General features: G+C 47.0%; 1 protein-coding gene across 3 annotated transcripts in view; it reads right to left on the minus strand.

Moving 5' to 3' along the window:
- LOC311233873 (fibroblast growth factor 13-like) overlaps window positions 1-19,787 on the minus strand; it is a gene marked incomplete at both ends in the record, with an annotated part of 75,151 nt that overhangs the window by 16,941 nt on the left and 38,423 nt on the right. For 2 of the 3 annotated variants that reach the window (XM_084320937.1, XM_084320938.1), the window contains 2 exons: window positions 4,381-4,484; window positions 12,260-12,370. In XM_084320937.1, the coding sequence (XP_084177063.1) occupies window positions 4,381-4,484; window positions 12,260-12,370 (215 nt within the window). Of the gene's footprint in view, window positions 1-4,380; window positions 4,485-12,259; window positions 12,371-13,166; window positions 13,372-19,787 lie in introns of those variants that run through there. The other variant, XM_084320936.1, reaches the window with a different exon arrangement.

Here is a 19,787-nt window from a genome sequence, read left to right on the forward strand (position 1 = left end):
AAACAAGCCAGAGTCACGCCCCTCATAAAAAAAAAACCTGAACCCCACCGTCATAGCCAACTATCGTCCTGTCTCTCTCTCTCCTTTCTTTCTAAAACACTTGAACGTGCTGTATCCAACCAACTTACTGCTTATCTCTTACAGAATGACCTCCTAGACCCCAATCAGTCTGGCTTCCGGACTGGCCACTCCACAGAAACGGCCCTCATTGCGGTCACAGAGGCACTTCACTTAGCAAAAGCGAAAGGCCTCTCCTCTGTCCTGATTCTCCTAGATCTATCTGCAGCCTTCGACACAGTCAACCATCAGATCCTCCTCGTGGCCCTCGCAGGAATGGGAGTGGCTGGATCTGCGCTGACATGGCTGACATCATACCTCAACGACCGCTCCTACCAAGTGTCATGGAGAGGGACTCTGTCGGCCACCCGCCCCCTCCGGACGGGTGTCCCCCAGGGCTCGGTCCTAGGACCCCTTCTCTTCTCCCTCTACACTAAATCACTGGGTAACATTATCACGTCTCATGGCTTCTCATATCATTGTTATGCCGATGATACTCAACTCTTCCTCTCCTTCCCTCCCTCAGATATCCACGTCTCTGAGCGGATCTCGGCCTGTCTGTCCGACATCTTCACCTGGATGACGACCAGCCACCTCAAACTGAACCTAAGCAAAACAGAATTGCTCCACCTGCCGGCCAAATCCTCCCCCCTGACGACCTCTCCATCACAGTCGAGAATGCAGCTGTGACCGTGTCCCCGACCGCCAAGAACCTTGGTGTTGTCCTCGACGACCAGTTGAACTTCTCTGCTCACATCGCAGCGACAACCAGAACCTGCAGATTCCTCCTGAGCAACGTCAGAAGGATACGCCCCTTCCTGACAAAAGAAGCCACCCAACTCCTCGTCCAATCAACAGTCATCTCCCGCCTCGACTACTGCAACGCACTGCTAGCTGGCCTCCCGGCCACTGCCACCAAGCCTCTTCAACTCATTCAAAATGCAGCGGCCCGCCTGATCTCAAACCTACCGAAGTCGGCCCATGTCACCCCACTTCTTAGGGACCTGCACTGGCTCCCCATTGCTGCACGTATCCGCTTCAAGGCCCTCGACCTAGCATACCGTGCGGCAAAGGGAACCGCTCCCGCCTACCTCCGGTCAATGGTCTCTAACTACACACCCTCAAGACCCCTACGCTCTGCATCTTCTGGCCGCCTCAGACCTACTCCTATCCAAGCTCCCGGAGGGTCATCAAAGAGAAGCCGCCTATTCTCAGTCCTTGCCCCACAATGGTGGAATGAACTACCCATCCCAGTTAGGACAGCCGAATCCCGTCCAATCTTTCGCCGTCGACTAAAGACTCACTTCTTCAACCATTATCTGAAATGATTTATAAAAAAAAAAAAAAAAAAAGGAAAAAAAAAACAAAAAAAAAATCGAACCCTGACTAACCTTACTGTCATGCACTTGTCCTAATAAACTAACCTACACTGTAACACGCAACACTTGATGAACATTGTTACTCAGCTGATAGAGTTGTACCCTTCTTGCTGTCTTGTCGTACAGAACTTGTAAGTCGCTTTGGATAAAAGCGTCAGCTAAATGACTAAATGTAAATGTAAATGTATATAAAAAAAAATTATTATTATTTTTTTAAACCAAGAACGACCGGTATCGGTATCGGCCGATATGGCTCATAGACGATCGGTGATCGGTATCGGTGGCAAAAAACGTGATCGGGGCATCCCTACAAAATACCCATAATATATTTATTCACAGAGAAAAAATAATTGTAATTTGTAAAAGAATATATATATATATATATTAGGGCTGTCAAAATTAATGCTTTAACTTTGGAGATTAATTAAAATTATTTAAAGCATTAAAATAAATTAATTAATCTATGGAGTGAAAAATCTTCAATCTTAGCGCCGCGGATATAAGAAAGAGGTCTAGCTGAGTCAATGTTGATGGTTTTGTTGAACATTTGTATTTCACAGGAGAGAACAGGAGAGATCACTACCCACTTTCAAAAACACTCTCAAAAAACACCTAAGGGAGACTGCAACTCGAAACTGGCCCCTGTAAATGTCCGAACACAACCCCCTCCAATATACAGTAAATTACCAAGTATGGTCTTGTCAATAATCCAATGTACAGTTTTGTTTGTACAGTTGTACAGTGTCCCCCACCCACCCCTCCTACCCAACCCCCCCCCCCCCCACTCCTACCCAACCACCTCCAATGTACAGTCCCCCCCACCCCCCACCTACCCAATCCAATGTACAGTTTCTACGTCAAATGTATATACTCTTTTTTTTCTGGACTCTTTTTGTATCACAAACAGTACTGTAATTGCAAATCTGGTATGTCATAAATGTATAGATGTAGCAGTACTGTCTATCTGTATGTCATGTATGTCATATATGTTACGATGAATTGAAAATGGGGGACCCTGATGTAAACAAGACGAAAGTCTTTCTCTGGTCTGCATCCCCTTAACAATTGTATGTATTGAGCTGTACTGTACTGTGCCCATTCTGCAATCTGTTAATAAAGTTTTCAATCAATCAATCAATCAGAAACTGTATTCAAAGAAAGCTATTAAAATAGTCTTTGAATCTAAATATACTTTCTTTGTGTTGATTTTACATCAATTCCATGATTTTGCTCAAGTAAATATCTGTTACACACTTCGGTAGAAAAATGCTATTATTAATCTAGATGAATCTAGATTAATTACAGAAAATTGTGCGATTAATTAGTTAATTTTAAACTATTAACAGCACTAATATATATAAATATGCTGGAAGCCTGCTATTTGAAGCCTGTTATTTTTTTGACACCCATACCTCTCTGGGGATGTTGTCCTGTAGCTTACTCTCCAGTATGTCCTTGTAGCCGTCCTTGGCTGCTCCAAGTTCTTTTTTAGCTCATTCTGGACAACATCCTTGGCCCACTCTGTGTCCCCTGCCATAAAAGCCCACATTTTTCTGTTCAATAGGTTTTTTTAATCCAGGGTTTATTGTTGGGGAAGCAGCGTACCTTTTTGATGGGTACAATGCTCTCCTCGCAGAACCCGATATAGTCTGTAATACAGTGGGATATCAAAATCATCTCTATGTATCCGTCCGTCCCAATACGTTGTACTGAACCACTCCCTCAGCTGCTCCTCAACAGACCGCTGTGGGATATAGTTACCTGGCTGGCTGTCTTTTGATGACAGACTTTTATGTTGGTGCAAGCCTGATTAGGTTGTGGTCCGATGCCCCGGGGGGGGGGGGGGGGGGGGCAGTGGAGCTGTGTGCGTCCTTGACATTAGCATACAGCAGGTGCAGCGTCTTGTTGTCTCTTGTCTTGCAGGACACATACTGGGTGAAGTCAGGGTTTTGGAGAGTTTGACACGGTTGAAGTCACCGTTCATCGTGATGAATGCGTCCGCGTCTCGTCTGTAATCCCGCAACTGTGTGGAGTTGTGACATGTGCAATGACATGTGTTAGCTCTCATGGTAGATAATATGGTCTCAGACTTACAGCCAACAGTTCAATGTCCAGGGAGCAGATGCGTTCTTTTACAGTGATGTGACGAGGATTACACCAGCTGGAATTAACAAAGACAGCGAACCCTCCACCTCTCCTCTTGGCGCTTTGCTTATCCCTTCCAGCTCGCACCACCGTGAAGCTCTCCTGTTCGATAGTACAATCCGGTATGTTATCGTTCAGCCGCGACTCTGTGAAGCTCTCCTGTTCGATAGTACAATCCGGTATGTTATCGTTCAGCCGCGACTCTGTGAAGCTCTCCTGTTCGATAGTACAGTCCGGTATGTTATCGTTCAGCCAGGACTGAGAGCTTGTCTGTCCTGTTGGCCAGTGAACGCATGCTTCCCATGACAACAGATCAACAGGTGTCTTTGTTGTTGTCTATCTCCATTGTTATAGACTCAACCCAACTCAAACTAACCTCTAGCTGACTACAGAAATTATTGATATTAACATAAAACAATGTATACGTCCATTACGTTTCTGAGTCAAGCTAAATCAAGAAGAAGAAAATTGCGAAAGAAACTAGAACTAGGAGAAAATAGGGAAATTAATGGGAGCTACTGGGACAGACCACTGCAGCACCGGGTACTGGATTTGCATATGTGCAAGATCTCCTCACCAGAGTCAACAATGTAGAGTTGTGTGTGTGTGTGTGTGTGTGTGTGTGTGTGTGTGTGTGTGTGTGTGTGTGTGTGTGTGTGTGTGTGTGTGTGTGTGTGTGTGTGTGTGTGTGTGTGTGTGTGCGTGCGTGCGTGCGTGCGTGCGTGCGTGCGTGCGTGCGTGCGTGCGTGCGTGCGTGCGTGCGTGCGTGCGTGCGTGCGTGTGTGCGTGTGTGACTTACAGAAGTGTAGAGGAAGCCTTCATTGTTCATGGCCAGGTAGAGTTTGATCTGGACGCCTTGGATGGCCACCACACGCAGCCCCACCGGAATCAGGTTGAACACAGCTACACAACACACACACACATAATCAATACCAACGTGAAGTATTCTTAGCCCAGACAACAGCAGCTAGTTTAACCTATAATGTAATATGTATGGATGTACAGTATGTTTATTATGATGTTTTGTGTGTGGACACCAAGAAGAACAGCAGCTGCTTTAGCAACAGCCAATGGGGATTATCCATAAACAAAAACAAATAAGCAGCATGGAGCATCAGCATGGATTCCCTGGTGTGTTATGCCTCTATCTCAGCTTCCCTGTCCCCTGAGGAGATGGATGAGGCAGCATGCAAGTCAGTGGGCCAGATAAACAATCTTATCCGGGGCACCACAGCCACTGCCACAGGGTGCATTGTTGTTAGATATGGTGAGCCATGACTCTAGAGAAGGCACAGGGAGGATGTCGCTGGCGGTCCCATCTCAAATGATGGGCTCTTTAGCGCCAACCTCTTGATGGCCAGTTTGGCCACAGAGCATTTCTGTAGCCTGTAGGAGAAATATCAGCTGCACTCGCCTGTCCTACAGGTCCCAGGACTTGAATCTGTTGCAGTCATTGTCCAAGAGACAGGACAGGTGGATGTCCATGGCCTTTGCAACCCTGCCATCTGCCTCTACCCAGAGCATGCCAGCTCCTTCTGACGATGTGGCGAGGACACACTTGGAGCCCCTGAGATCACATGGGGGCCTTTGACACTAGCCAGTCAGCAACTGGTCCCAACCCCATCATCATCCTACTGTAGGAAGCAGAGGGCATGGTTTATAGCAGGGGTTAGAGGGTCTGCTCTGATGACGTGTGGTACCTTCCTATCGCTGAGGACAAGCTGTTCTGTTGTCCTATTTCTCGAGGACAACGTGATGATGCCTCTGAGGATTTTGTCAACAAAAGAATCATCCTTCCTGGGCGGCTACGTGGCGTAGTGGGCAATGCGCTCGCCACGAATGACGGAGACGCTGGGCTTGCCTGTTCGAGCCCAGCGCTCCACATTGCTTTCAGTTTAGCTGGTCGTTCATACTAATACACATTGGCCGTATTAGGGGGTGGGAAACTGATGGGTGGGGATCGGGTGTTGTGGACAGCGACTCCTACAGGTCGGTTGGTGCGCCTGCGCAGTAGAATCAGGAAGTGTCGGGGGCAGCGTGAGCCTCCCACGCGTTACTCCTCGCCACTGAGAGATCGAGCTGCGCAGGTGAAAAGATGCGACTGCTGTTACCTCAAGTACCGGAGGGGACTTGTGCTATGTATGACTTAGTCCACATTGCAGCCGGCTTGTGGGAGGCAAGAAACTGCGTTCGTGACAGGGTTGAATTGGATGATACGAAATTGGGATGGGAGAAAATATAGAAAATGGGAGAAAAAGTGGATCAAAAAAAATAATCATCCTTCCTAAAAGAGCTAGGGTTTTGTACCTAACCCTCCTAACTGAAACACACAGATGGAGTGAGAGCCACAGCTAGTTTTAGGGTGGAAAAGGCCTGTTGGATCTCAGTCTTCACGTCTTGAGCCACATGACTGAGAGCTGACCTCCGGTCAAGGGGCGGACCACAGCATAAGTGGCAGCTGCACCGTGACCTTGAGTTCTTCATATTTGGGGACTCTTTGGGGTGAGTCTCTTTTTGACAATACAGAAAACCCACTGTAATGTTTGGTTCTCAGTCAGAGTCCAGGACAAATCCCCATTGGGAGTGAAGTGAACAGACACAGTGATCCATGTGCTGTGGCCATGGAAATGACTTAACATTATTCCCCCATCTGTGTCGTTCCCCAGGGTCTGACAGACTGATCCTGTTAAGGCCAGACAATTATGTTAGAAAGATGTTGGCACTATAACAGAATTTTAAAAAGCCATAAGTCCTATATGTTAAGTATGATTTACACTATCCAGGTGTCAGAACGTTCCTACTGGAGTTCCACCATTTAGCATTTTTCTGTGGAGGGAAAGCCTTTTCCATACGGCCTTCTCAGTTCTATTCATCTTATATTCCTTATAACAAAGATGCTGCCAGCTTGATAACTTTTTCTTTCAATTTCCTATGAGTGCAACACTGTGCCTAGAAAGGGATGTATTAGCCATCAAAGTCTGTCAATTCTATATGTAATATGCAGCCCACTTGTTCCATTTCTTCTCAAATATCTTTGTAAAAAGGATAATGAGCTACAGCTAAACAGTTTTGTGCTCATAGATGCAGTATTTATTCGGTTTGGGAATATTGATGTTAGCTAGTGTCTTTGTCACAGAGTTCAGCTACTGGCAATAAAGACAATGGTAGAAGTGGGCGGGACGTATAATGTGAATAATCACCAAATCTGGTACACAGCCTTTGGGAAGCCAGATACATACATGGTCAAATGAGATAAAATGGTATGTCTGATACTAATTGGTAAACTTTACAAAGTGTGCAGCCTCTAATAAATTTGTCATTTGTCCAAACATCACAAAATGTATTAATAATAATACTACATAGTTTTGCACTCAAAATACACAAATCACACACCGTACTGAGTACTTTTAGAACTAAGGATTTTACCACAAGGTATCAATATTATCAGCACTGATAATATTTCTTTATGCATCTTGTGCACCTACAAAATGGCTAATCAAGATTCATAATTTGAATCTGAAATAGATTCCATTATATATATGGTTCTAATCATACATTATGAATTATGAGTATGAAATAGGCTCTTTGAGAGATGACATTCTGCGGACTGGCGAGTGTACAGTATAGCAGTAATTTGAGGTACATAGACCACAGTTTGTGAAGGAAGGAAGATTAAAAAAACGGATGGGGTCATTGGGCAAAACATATTGAGATATATACAGTTTTCTCCATTCGAGAGATCTAACATAAACTTTTGTGGATTTGAGTTGAGGGAACATTTTAATTTAAAGCATCGTTTTCTTTTGTCATCATTTATAACTCAGCCAATTCTTACACTAGAACTTTCTTTGGAAACTAATGTCATACTAGAATACATACAGACTTCTATACCCTGATGAAGGCCCTATGTAGGCCGAAACATGTTGGTTTCTCTAAATAATGTGAGCCATTAAATAAAGGCTTTTTAAAATTTGTAGAGCTGCCTTGGACTTCAGCCTTTTTTTTAGACTTTTCTGTTGCTTTGAAAAACGTAAGGGAAGTAATATGCTGCTTTGACAAAGATTATGTAAGCATTTTAATAAGCATGTATGTATTTAATGTATGTGTTGTATTTGCATTTGTTTACATTTAAAGGAAATCTACTATTAAACAAATGACAAATATAATTTCTTACCATTACATGTGTAAGAGTAGTAATATGTTAATTTGTAAAAAGTTATGGAAATAATCTTGTGCTTTGACTAAAGTAATTTCACATCACATAAGAGTGTCTGAAGTGTCTAAAATTGGCACAACACCAACAAAAAGTGGATGGGAGGCCATTAACTAAATACAATTCCAACTATTGCAAGAGTAGTCAAGCCTGGTCTAGCCTTGCTGAATTATTCATATTTTTTCAGCGAGTTAAAGAAGGAAGGAAGTCATTTGGAGAGTGCTCAGATTTCATGCTTGAGATTTACAGTTTTATGTAACTAGGAATGTCAAGCATAATCAAATGATACTGTTATTATTGAGTTATATTTCCTGAGTTATCAAGTCTTTTATACTCCACCCATGAGCTTCCATTGTATTTTGTAACTATGTACTTAGTAACTCAACACATTGAAATTCAAATTACTCAGTATGGTTCCTTGATTCACCTTGAGTCATGGTGGTACCACTTTTACTCTTGAAACTATAAAATATGTGGTGGTTACTCTGTTTCCATGTAAAAACTCTTAAAAGGATGAAACTGTGCTGATGGGTCTTTACTTATTTATTGCATGGACGCAGGCAGAGCAAACATTTCAGCGCAAAGCCATCAGTAACTGTGTTTCAACTCAAAAACACTACATACTTTATGAGATGGACTTACGTACTTCAGACCGCCCCCTTACTTCAAGAGCCACCGGTAGTAACACTTTATTTCAGCTGGCTCACAAATTTCTCCTAGAACATTTACTTGTCTAGTTAGTGTGGGTGACTTAGGTTAAAATCTATAGTCTTTATTACAGTAGTCTTCTTTATTTCCGCAACTTCTTTGTTTCGCTACTCCGCCCCGAGCTTTCCCAACACACACACTGTGTGTAAGGTGTCAAAATGACCCGCCTGCTCCAACTCAAGTTGCCATTACTTTGTGGGAAAAAATACTTTTTGTGAGCAATTTCGACCCATAGGAATGAATTACAGAATGTTCAAGTGCACCCATGCCCAAGTGCACCCATGCCTCCCCTTGCACCCATATTCAAATATCTAACCTTTAACGTTTATGGCCTTGCTGCTATGGTACTTTCTGTAAGCTATGTGCCGCCCCATTTAAATGCATTGACTAGAAAGTGGCAGTTGAGATTTGAATCAATTAAGGCTGGCTGTGGAGTCTCATGCACATAAAAAAAATTTAATTTAAAATTCTAAAAAAGGGATAGGCACATGAATGAGCCTCATACATGTCCACTGGGAGAAATACACACATACCTATGGGAGGTGTCAATCAGTACAGACTTCTACATTCATTGGTCTAGGTTAACCACGCCCACACTCCCTTTCATATCTCGAGAACCGTTTGTTGTAGAAACTAGTGGGTGGCGCCGTTGGACTTGTGGGCATTTTTGCATTGATCTATGTTTGCCCCACCACATATGCTTAAGTCCAACCTAATTTTTGTATCCTGTTAACCGTTTGTCGTAGATATGCACGGTGGTACCGTTGGACTCAGTGGGGAGATCCGCTTTCATTGGTCTATGTTTTCCCCGCCATTACGCTTAAGTCCCGCCCTCTTTCTGTATCTCATGAACTGTTTGTTGTAGAGACTCTGTCGGACTCAGTGGGGAGATACTATTTCATTGGCCTATGTTTGCCCCGCCCCGTTCATATGTCTTTTTTGGCCTTACAGACACCATTCGCCACATGCACAGACAGTGCACAGACACCCGCACTTTCACAATTTCTACTTCTGTTTATTAGCTATAAATTGCTGGTGTATGCATTGAAAACACAAATGTTTGAAATACACTCACAATGCCCACCATAATGAGTTGGCACTGCGAGACATGCTAGGATGGGTTAGTTGCTCAGAGACTGAACTCCATTCTAGGAGGATGGGTTAGTTGCTCCGAGACAGAACTCCATGTTAGGATGGGTTAAGGACGGTGGATATCAGTAGATAGATAAATGAAGGTACTTCAAAATATAGAAGATTAATTAACACACTTCTATTTTCCATGCCACACTGATCACCAAATGTATTTTCAGTGCATATTCCTCTCTTTACCGATGTTGTCCATTTAGCTAATCTCCAAACCTGTATGGATAACGGTTGTGTGTTGAATGCTGACTGTTATAACATAATTTTGTTATAAGCAGCAGATTATTAATTAATTAATTAATAATTAATTAATGGTCATTGGGAGGTTATTACATTGACGGTTGTAACAAAAAACAACAGACCTCAATAGAGGGCTCTGCTCTTGCTTTTCTGATGCACCTTTTGTTTCTAGGTACATTTTATTTCCACTTCCCCGTGTTCACGACATGGTTAGGCCTATCTAAAAAGACATTATAAGATAAGATAAGATATTCCTTTATTGATCCCCTCTAAAAAAAATACATTATATTAGCCTTCAAGGTCTGTTCGCGACATGGTTAGGCCTATCTAAACAGACATTATATTAGCCTTCAAGGTCTGTTCGCGACATGGTTAAGGCTATCTAAATATACATTATAGCCTTTGAGGTCTGTTCGCGACATAGTTAAGCCTATCTAAATATACATTATAGCCTTTGAGGTCTGTTTGCGACATGGTTAAGCCTATCTAAATATACATTATTAGGACCGGGGGGGTGACACATTATAGCATTTGAGGTCTGTTCGCGACATGGTTAAGCCTATCTAAATATACATTATAGCCTTTGAGGTCTGTTTGCGACATGGTTAGGACTATCTAGAAATACATTATATTAGCCTTCGAGGTATGTCAGTGTTGAATGAGAAATGCAACTAACCCTCAAAATAAAAACAACAAAAATGTGGTGAATAAGGTGTATTAAAGTCAATAGGGAAGAAGGGGAAAACCATAACAGTTATTCATGTCTATGTAATCTAGTGAAGCACTGTAGCAGCACCACCATGATTCCAGGCCAGTGAGATAACTCAGAGAGGCTTGCTTACTTGTACTGTTTCAGACAACCACCTACTCTATTCTGTGACAGAGAAAATAACCAAGTTTAGAGCCAAGTAAAGCCATGGCTGAATCCTCATTGACATGCAATGAAATGCACATAGGATGGAAAGACAGGCTGAGAGTCTGGTGCCGTTTACTGGTTGCAGACGTATAGAGGTCATTGCACACTAAGAACTTTAGACTGCATATAAATTACTACGTTATTTAACAGAATCTTAATCCACCCAAGTAAATGTTTGTCAGGGTTTCATCTGTGTTCAGTCAACAGCTAGAAATATGATAAATATAAAAGATGAAAATGCCATGAATCTGCCTTATTGACTCCTAAGCACACACACACACACACACATAAATATTATACATTTGGTATAGAATCTATATACAATTATATGTCTACATATGGATTATTGGAGAGAGAGAGAGAAAGAGAGTGTGTGTGAGAAAGAGAGAGAGAGAGAGAGAGAGAGAGAGAGAGAGAGAGAGAGAGAGAGAGAGAGAGAGAGAGAGGGAGAGAGAGAGGTTAGTCAATAAGGTTCATGTTAAAGCTGCAAGTGGAATTACAACGAAAGAACACATATTCTCAGAATTCTACTGCTTCACAAATCCATGTGAGAACACTGATCAAATCAAATGTATATAATGATGCACAGATGCTGATACTGGTATCAGATATGGGGCCAATACCAGCCTAAAATAGGATACTAGGAGAAGTGTTTGATTAATTTGCATTTGGCACATACTGTAGGAGCATGTTAGATCTCTAGTCTCTAATGGTGAAAATGTATAATATATCTCAATATTCTTTGCCCCATGACCCCAAACTGATGGTCCAAGTCTATACTGTTCAGTAAAAGCAATGGATCGAATCTGAACTCTGTATCGACAGATACTAAAAGAATAATAATCGACAGATACTCAGAATAAGAAAAGGTATTAGCTGCGATAACGTTGCATCAGTGCTAGGGCTGAACGATTAATCGATTTTAAATCAAAATCGCGATTTGGAATGATGCAATTATCAAATTGCTAAAAATATATATATTCGCAATTTTTTATTTTTATTTATTTATTTATTTTTAACCAGGAAGTCCCATTGAGATACAAGATCGGTTTGGGAGAGGGAGGTAAGGGGTTTTAGATTGTGTGTTGTGAAGTTTAGACTTCAGGGAGGGAGAGTAAAGTACAGAAAAAAGGTACCATTAGGTACTGGTATCGATTCCCAGGTAAAAAGAAAAAAATGTCAGGCTCGGTGTCCCGAAAAGACCCACCGCGTAGGCCAGATGCAAGCCGCATTTTACAATAAACCTCTGTGGGGCTGCTTAAAAAAATATATATATTATAATCGCAAATTTAATCGCAATCGCAATATCTGTCAGAAAAATCGCAATTAAATTATTTCCCAAAATCGTGCAGCCCTAATCAGTGCATCCCGTGAGTATATTGCTGCTACAATAGATATATTCAATAAAGAATCCCAGATGGAAGAGTTCAAGGGTCAGGAGGATTTTGGACGACTTACAAAAGGCGCTGTCTTCATCCTTGGTTCCGTCGATGGTTCCATCGGGCTGCATCTGCAGCTGGAAGCCTTGCCGATTGGAGAGCCTGGTCACGATGCCCTTCAGCTGGGGCTCTGCGAGAAGAGAGGTGAGGAGAAGAGAGGATCATTAGGAGAGTGGAGGAGAGGAGCAGGAGGTCGATGGGAGATGATGAGAAGAGCGGCATGGAGATGAGAGAAGATGAGATGGGAGAAGATCAGAGAGATGATGAAGAGAGCATTCTTTCCTTATTACTGTGTCATGTGATCATAATGTGGCTGAACCCAGTACTCAGGAAGCCTGGAGTGCCAGCGGAAGTCGGAAGAGAAGCTGTTTATGTTTCTGATGTCTTGGGCCTCCACGGTACCAAAACAATGACTGATCCCTGCACCATATGGACATCAAACAGAAACTGACAGATATAAACCGTATGTGGTAATAATAAGCATAATAGTGGTCATTGTTTAGAGCGGTCCGTTTTTCTCAGATCTGCATATGCATATACATGCATTCACAGTCGTTAGAGGATGTGACAGCCGACATAATTATATTATAATCTCATAATATGAATCACTTTGGAGCAAGTTAACATTATATTATGTCTTGTTCTGGTGTCATGCATGGCGAAGTAACAGACAGTTAATCCAACAGTTGGATATGTCCAGGAACTGATGAATTATTGTGATGATGAGGGCACCTTCAAAGATGTACAAAAAATATGTAATATATGTAATTATGGTGATCCCCTTGGGGAAAGGTGATGATGGTGATGATGATGGTGATGATGGTGGTGGTGGTGGTGGTGGTGGTGATGTGGTGGTGGTGGTGATGGTGATGATGGTGGTGGTGGTGCAGCAGCTGACAGCTCTCGAGATCTTTCTCCCCACAGACCTGGTGGTGGTCGCCTTCTCGACTTCCTTTTCTTCCTCGAACCAAATAATTTGACGCGCGAGAAAACGTTCAGTTTGCTCGGTATCTCGGTCGCGCCTTTGCTGTTACTCGGGCTGCTCGTGCCGCGGCAAGCATTCGCCTTCTGCTCCCTGGCCTGCCGCTTCTGCCGGATCAGGGAACTGGCGATCGCCGCTGCCCGAGACATGTTTCCCCGCCGGTGGAACGAGACGAGGCTGCGGAGTCCCAGAGGGTCTAAGCCGCCCGCCGCTCAGTGAGCATCACACACCGGCAGCTGCAGTTTCTCGCTGATATATCCGTTATGTTAATTAAAACCAGAACAGAATCCTCCATCGTTGTGTCTGCAGGTGTTTCATTATTAAGTCGTTAACGAATCCGGTAATTAATCCCCTGGCGTTCTGCTGATACCTCGCATCACTACAGGGCTCAAGGTGGATCTGATGATTCCCTCTGCTGGTTGTCCCAAGAGGGCGAGGGAGATGCCCGGCGGTCGGGTCAGTGGTCGGGTCCGGTGAGGGTGAGGGTGCAGACAGACAGTCGACTGGTAGTCAAGTCAACAGCAGAACCAGGGACGCTGTTGTTGTTGATCACTGCAGCTCTGCTGCGCCGCTCTCCCGTCGGCGCGACGTGTTGTTGTCCTCCGTGAGAGAATTGCAGCAGCAACTGGAATGTTTGTCAATGAAACAGCTCGAGGCTGATTTGGTAGAAATGGAATCATGATGCAGGCAGCTGTGCGCCGTTCGTGAAAGCACTGCAGCCCTTTACCCGCCGCGAGAAGTAGAGCCGCGGCCGGGCAGGAGGAGGGAGAGGGAGAGGGAGGGGGGGGCGAAGACACTTCTATTGGCACCTGTAGCCCCCAACCCCACCACGTCCACGTGGCATGATATTTACATGCATACTAACGGTTGGACAGAGAGATAGAGAGATATATAGAGAGAGAGAGAGAGAGAGAGAGAGAGAGAGAGAGAGAGAGAGAGAGAGAGAGAGAGAGAGAGAGAGAGAGAGAGAGAGAGAGAGAGAGAGAGAGAGAGAGAGAGAGAGAGAGGGGGAGAGAGAGAGGGAGAGAGAGGGGGGGAGAGAGAGAGAGAGAGATATTGAAAATGAGAAGGGTGACGAAAGAGACTCGAAGAGGAGAGGGCGTAAGACAAAAAAACAGTAAGGGTGTAACAATTAGAGAAAGAATAACGGCAATGGATGGATGAGAGAGAGAGAGAGACAGAGAGAGAGAGGGAGAGAGAGAGAGAGAGAGAGAGAGAGAGAGAGAGAGAGAGAGAGAGAGAGAGAGAGAGGAGGGGCTCTCATCTTATTTTTTGGTGCAGAGGTTCACTGCTGAAGAGCTGCAGCAAGAGTGTGCCTATATCAAGGGTATCAAACTCAATTACCAAGGGAGCCAAAATGAAAAATACAGATGCGGGCCGGACACATAATAATACCTAAAAAAAAGGTACATTTTCCTGAGGTTACTATATCTTAATTGGTCATTTTGTTCATTGTTCATTAGCTCAATATGTTTTTGTAAATGCACTTTCATTGTCTGGTGACTCAAGGCATCATTTTTGGATTATTTATTAGATGTATTCTTTACAGATTTTTAATTCATTGGATTTAATTCATTATTCACCAGCAATATTTAGTAAGATTATCAGTTCTATATAGGCTAAACTGGTCCTGGACAAAGAAGTACAAACGTACACAAAACATCTCACACCTCGTTCTTTCACTGGTCTCGCGCGAATGTGAAATTAATTCAAATAATGATGAATTTGAAAGCTAATAATACCTATTACATTTCAATTAATTATTCATCCACAATTGTTTATGAGATTAGCTATTCTAGTTTAAACTACTTTGAGAACTAAGTAGAAAACACACACACACATGTCGTCAGCCTGTGACTGCAACTTGTTCCTGTTTGCGGACAACTCAGCCCTGCTGGTCTCTGACAAGAACAAGTTGCAGGTTGAAAAAACTCTCAGCTTGTTAGGGTTTGTAACCGACCACAAGCGCACGGCACAGAGAGAGTTGTTTCAGAGTTAGCCAAAGCAAGGGCGTATTTATTCTCAGAGTCACAAGATAGAATTAGGTTGAGCAACAGAACAAACGGGGAATCTGGCATGTGAAGAATGTTGCGGCTCTGCAGATTCTCCCAGTAGGTGGTGGTGAGGAATTAGCTTGTGACGTCTGAGCCGCTCTGCAGATCCTCCCAGCATACACTCCAGGTGGAAACGGAGGGAGAGAGAGAAATCCCAGTTAGCCCAGCGCACAACAGAAACAGAGAGGTGACTGATCCAAATAAATATCCAAGTGACTTGATCTTCGGTGTGATACACACAGTTAGCAGAGTCCAGAGAAAAAACAATACGGTAATCCAAAGTGTAAATCCAACAACAAAAATTAGGTGAGAACAGTATAACAAAAACGGGATCTCTTCGGTGTTTCACAAACACACAAAAAACGGGTGATCCAAAAAGAACTGTTTCCAAAAACTCACCAGAGCGCAACGCGTAAAGCGGGCAGATAAACGAGGCGCAGCTTCGTACGGGGAATCAGGTTCTCCACAGGGATACTTCACGAAAGTCCTGGGGAGCAACAGACAGGGAACAGCGACGGGAAAGACAGGCAGATGCAGGGAATATTCAAAACGATCCAACATCGATACTAGGGGAATCAGGGTATATAAAGCCACAGGGTGCTGATGACAAGCTGTGACAGCTGCGGGATGAAATTGATCATTGCTCCAGAAGCGTGTGGTGGGAAGAGCACCAATCAACACGGCATCTTACAGGAAAGAAGCGTGTGGCGGGGAATGCAATTAATTAACAAAATACCTTAAAGGAACGGAGCGAGTGGGTGGGGAGCGGACCAAACCTCACAGTACCCCCCCCTCCACGGGAGCCACCCGGCGACCAGGCCGACCCGGCTCGCCCGGATGGGCACGATGGAAGTCGGTTTTCAGGCCGGGATCTACGATGAGCCGGCGGGAGACCCAGCTCCGTTCCTCCGGACCGTACCCCTCCCAGTCCACCAGGTACTGGAACCCCCGACCCCGCCGTCGAACGCCCATCAACCGGCGGACCTGCCACTGGGGGTGACCGTCCACCATCTTGGGAGGAGGTGGTTCCGGAGCAGGAGGCATCAGGGGACTGAGAGAGACAGGCTTAACCCGGGACACATGGAAAACGGGGTGAATGTGCATGGACGCAGGAAGCTTAAGATGCACCGCCACCGGACTGAGTACCTTCAGAACCTCGAAAGGTCCGACGAACCGGGGGTTAAGTTTCTTGGCCGAGGACCGAAGTGGGAGGTCCCTCGCGGAAAGCCACACCCTCTGCCCAGGGTGGTACGTCGGCGCAGGAACCCGGCGCCGGTCAGCCCCACGACAGGCGCGCTCTGATGACCGGAGCAGCGCGGTCCTGGCGATCTCCCAGACCCGACGGCACCGGTCGAGGTGGTCCTGTACGGAGGGAACTGCCACCTCCGTCTCCTGTGCAGGGAAAAGAGGGGGTTGGTAGCCCAGGGATACCTCAAAGGGTGAGAGGCCGGTGGCGGAACTGACCATGGAGTTGATGGAGTACTCGACCCAGGGAAGGAAACGGCTCCAAGAAGCTGGTCTCTCGGCAGCCACACACCGAAGAGCAGACTCCACGCTCTGGTTCATCCTCTCCGTTTGTCCGTTAGTTTGTGGATGATAACCAGAGGAAAGACTGACCGTTGCCCCCAATCCCTTGCAAAAAGCCCGCCATACCTGGGAAGTGAACTGGGGCCCCTGGTCCGAGACGACGTCCTGGGGAAAACCATGGAGGCGAAACACGTGGTGTGTCAGGAGGTCCGCCGTCTCGGCCGCCGAGGGACGTTTGGGAAGGGCCACGAGGTGAACCCCCTTGCTGAACCGATCCACCACGGTCAGAAGGCACGTGTTCCCCTGGGAGGAGGGAAGACCCGTGACGAAGTCCAGCGCCACATGTGACCAAGGACGGCTCGGAATGGGAAGCGGCTGTAATAGCCCGGAGGGTGCCTGGTGGGAGGCCTTGCTGCGGGCGCAGACTGCGCAGGCCAGTACGAACTCCTTGACGTCGTTCCTCATGGTGGGCCACCAGAATCGACGAGCCAGGAAGGAGAACGTGCGATGAACGCCCGGGTGGCAGGCGAACCGGCTGGTATGGCCCCACTGGAGGACCCGGGACCGGACCGAGTCGGGGACGAAGAGACGATGAACCGGTACATTGCCTGGAGCGCGATGGAAGCGTAGGGCACGCCTTACCACCCCCTCGATGCCCAAGGTGACGACTCCTACCACCCTGGCCTCTGGGAGGATGGGAGTCGGGTCCTCAGTGGTTGGAGCCCCCTTGGAGTGTAACCGGGACAGGGAGTCGGCCTTCGTGTTGCGGGAACCAGGGCGAAACGTCAGCGAGAAGTCGAACCGACTGAGGAAGCTGGCCCATCTTGCCTGCCGGCCATTGAGGCGCTTGGAAGCACAGATGTACGTCAGGTTCTTGTGGTCCGTCCAAATGGTAAACGGCTCCTCGGCCCCCTCTAGCCAATGACGCCACTCCTCCAAGGCAGCCACAACCGCCAGCAGCTCCCGATTGCCGATGTCATAGTTCCTCTCGGCAGGGAGGAACCGACGGGAGTAGAAGGTGCACGGATGTACCTTCTGGTCCGTTGCCGACCGCTGGGATAAGATAGCTCCCAGTCCAGTATCCGAGGCATCCACCTCAACGATGAACTGTCTCTTGGGGTCTGGATGGAGCAAGATCGGGGCGGAAGTGAACCTCTTCTTGAGGGAGCGGAACGCAGCACACGCCGCTGGGGACCAGTCGAACGGCAGGGCGGGAGAGGTCAGTCTGGTAAGCGGTTCCACCACTTGACTGTAGTTCCGGATGAACCTTCGGTAGAAGTTGGCGAACCCGAGGAAGCTCTGTAACTCCTTCCGAGAGGTGGGTTCCGGCCATTCCTCCACGGCCTGGATCTTGCGAGGATCAGCTCGGGTCAAGCCTTTCTCCACGATGAAGCCCAGGTAATCGACGGAGTCGGAGTGGAATCGGCACTTCTCCGCCTTGACGAAGAGCCGATTGTGGAGGAGGCGCTCCAGCACACGGCGGACATGCTGGATGTGTTCCTCGAGGGTCTTGGAGAAGATGAGGATGTCGTCTAGGTATACTACCACAAACTCCTCCAGCATGTCCCGAAGGACGTCGTTCATGAGCGCCTGGAATACCGCCGGAGCGTTGGTGAGGCCGAACGGCATCACCAGGTACTCGTAGTGGCCCCTGGGAGTCTTGAAGGCGGTCTTCCATTCATCGCCCTCTCGGATACGGACTAGATGGTAGGCACTCCGGAGGTCCAGCTTGGTAAAGACGGTAGCCTGGGTGAGAGGCTCGAAGGTGGAGTTCATGAGAGGTAGAGGATACTTGTTCTTAATGGTGATCTCGTTGAGCTGGTGATAGTCGATGCAGGGTCGAAGGTCTCCGTCCTTCTTCCCAACAAAGAAGAAACCGGCCGCCACAGGAGAGGAGGAAGGCCGAATGAGTCCTGCTTCCAAGGACTCAGAGATGTATTGATCCATCGCTGCCTTCTCCGGGACGGTCAGACTGTAGAGGCGGCTGCCGGGAAGGGGAGCCCCTGAGCGGAGGTCGATGGCACAGTCGTAAGGCCGGTGAGGTGGAAGGGCCTGAGCCCTGGACTTACTGAAAACCTCCATGAGGTCGTGGTACTCGGGGGGTATGGTCGAGAGGTCCGGAGGCGGCTCACCAACGGATCTCCGGGGCGGGGGACAGGACGCCGCCTGAAGACACTGGGCATGACAGGAGGAGCTCCAACCCTTGATGGTACTGGAGGACCAGGCGATGTGGGGCTCATGCAGCGCGAGCCAGGGCCGGCCCAGGACTACTGGGACAAGAGGGGATCTGGTGATAAGGAACTGGAGTCTCTCAACGTGGTTACCAGCAATGGTGAGCAGGACAGGGCAGGTGCGTTGAGTGATGTCAGCCAGGCGGTGTTGGTCCAATGCGAATACCTCCAATGGCCTCACTAGGTCCTCAAGTGGAATGTTGGCCCGGGTAGCAAACTCGAAGTCTAGGAAACTCTCGTCAGCCCCCGAGTCAATGAGTGCCTCCACCGTGGCCCGTTGGTCCGCCCAGGCCAGGGTGACGCTCATCAGATGGCCAGGTGGTGCACGGCTCTGGGAACGAGAAAAACGGCTCACCAGGATCTCCCGGGGTCCCGGCGAGCCTGGTCTTTTGGCCGGGTGGGGCAGTTGGCGATACGGTGTCCCTCCCGACCGCAGTAGAGGCAAAGGCCGGACCTGAACCTCGCCTCCCGTTCAGCTTGGCTAAGATGAGAACGTCCCAGCTGCATGGGTTCCTCCTCGGGTACCGAACGGGAGGGGAAAAAGCCACCAGTCGTGTTGGGAGCAGGGCGACCAGCAGTACCGTCATGAGTACGGTGGGTCCGGAGTACCTCTGGAGGTCCCTGTCGGGTTCTCTCACGTCTTCTCTCCTGGAGGCGTCCGTCGATGCGAATGGCGAGGCTGAACAGGTCCTCGAGGGACTCAGGTTCCTCACGGGTCGCGAGCTGGTCCCTGACTGCGTCGTTGAGCCCCCT

Source organism: Notolepis coatsorum (assembly GCF_963971535.1).
Source record: "Notolepis coatsorum genome assembly, chromosome: 8".
In the NCBI taxonomy this organism is placed as follows: domain Eukaryota; kingdom Metazoa; phylum Chordata; class Actinopteri; order Aulopiformes; family Paralepididae; genus Notolepis; species Notolepis coatsorum.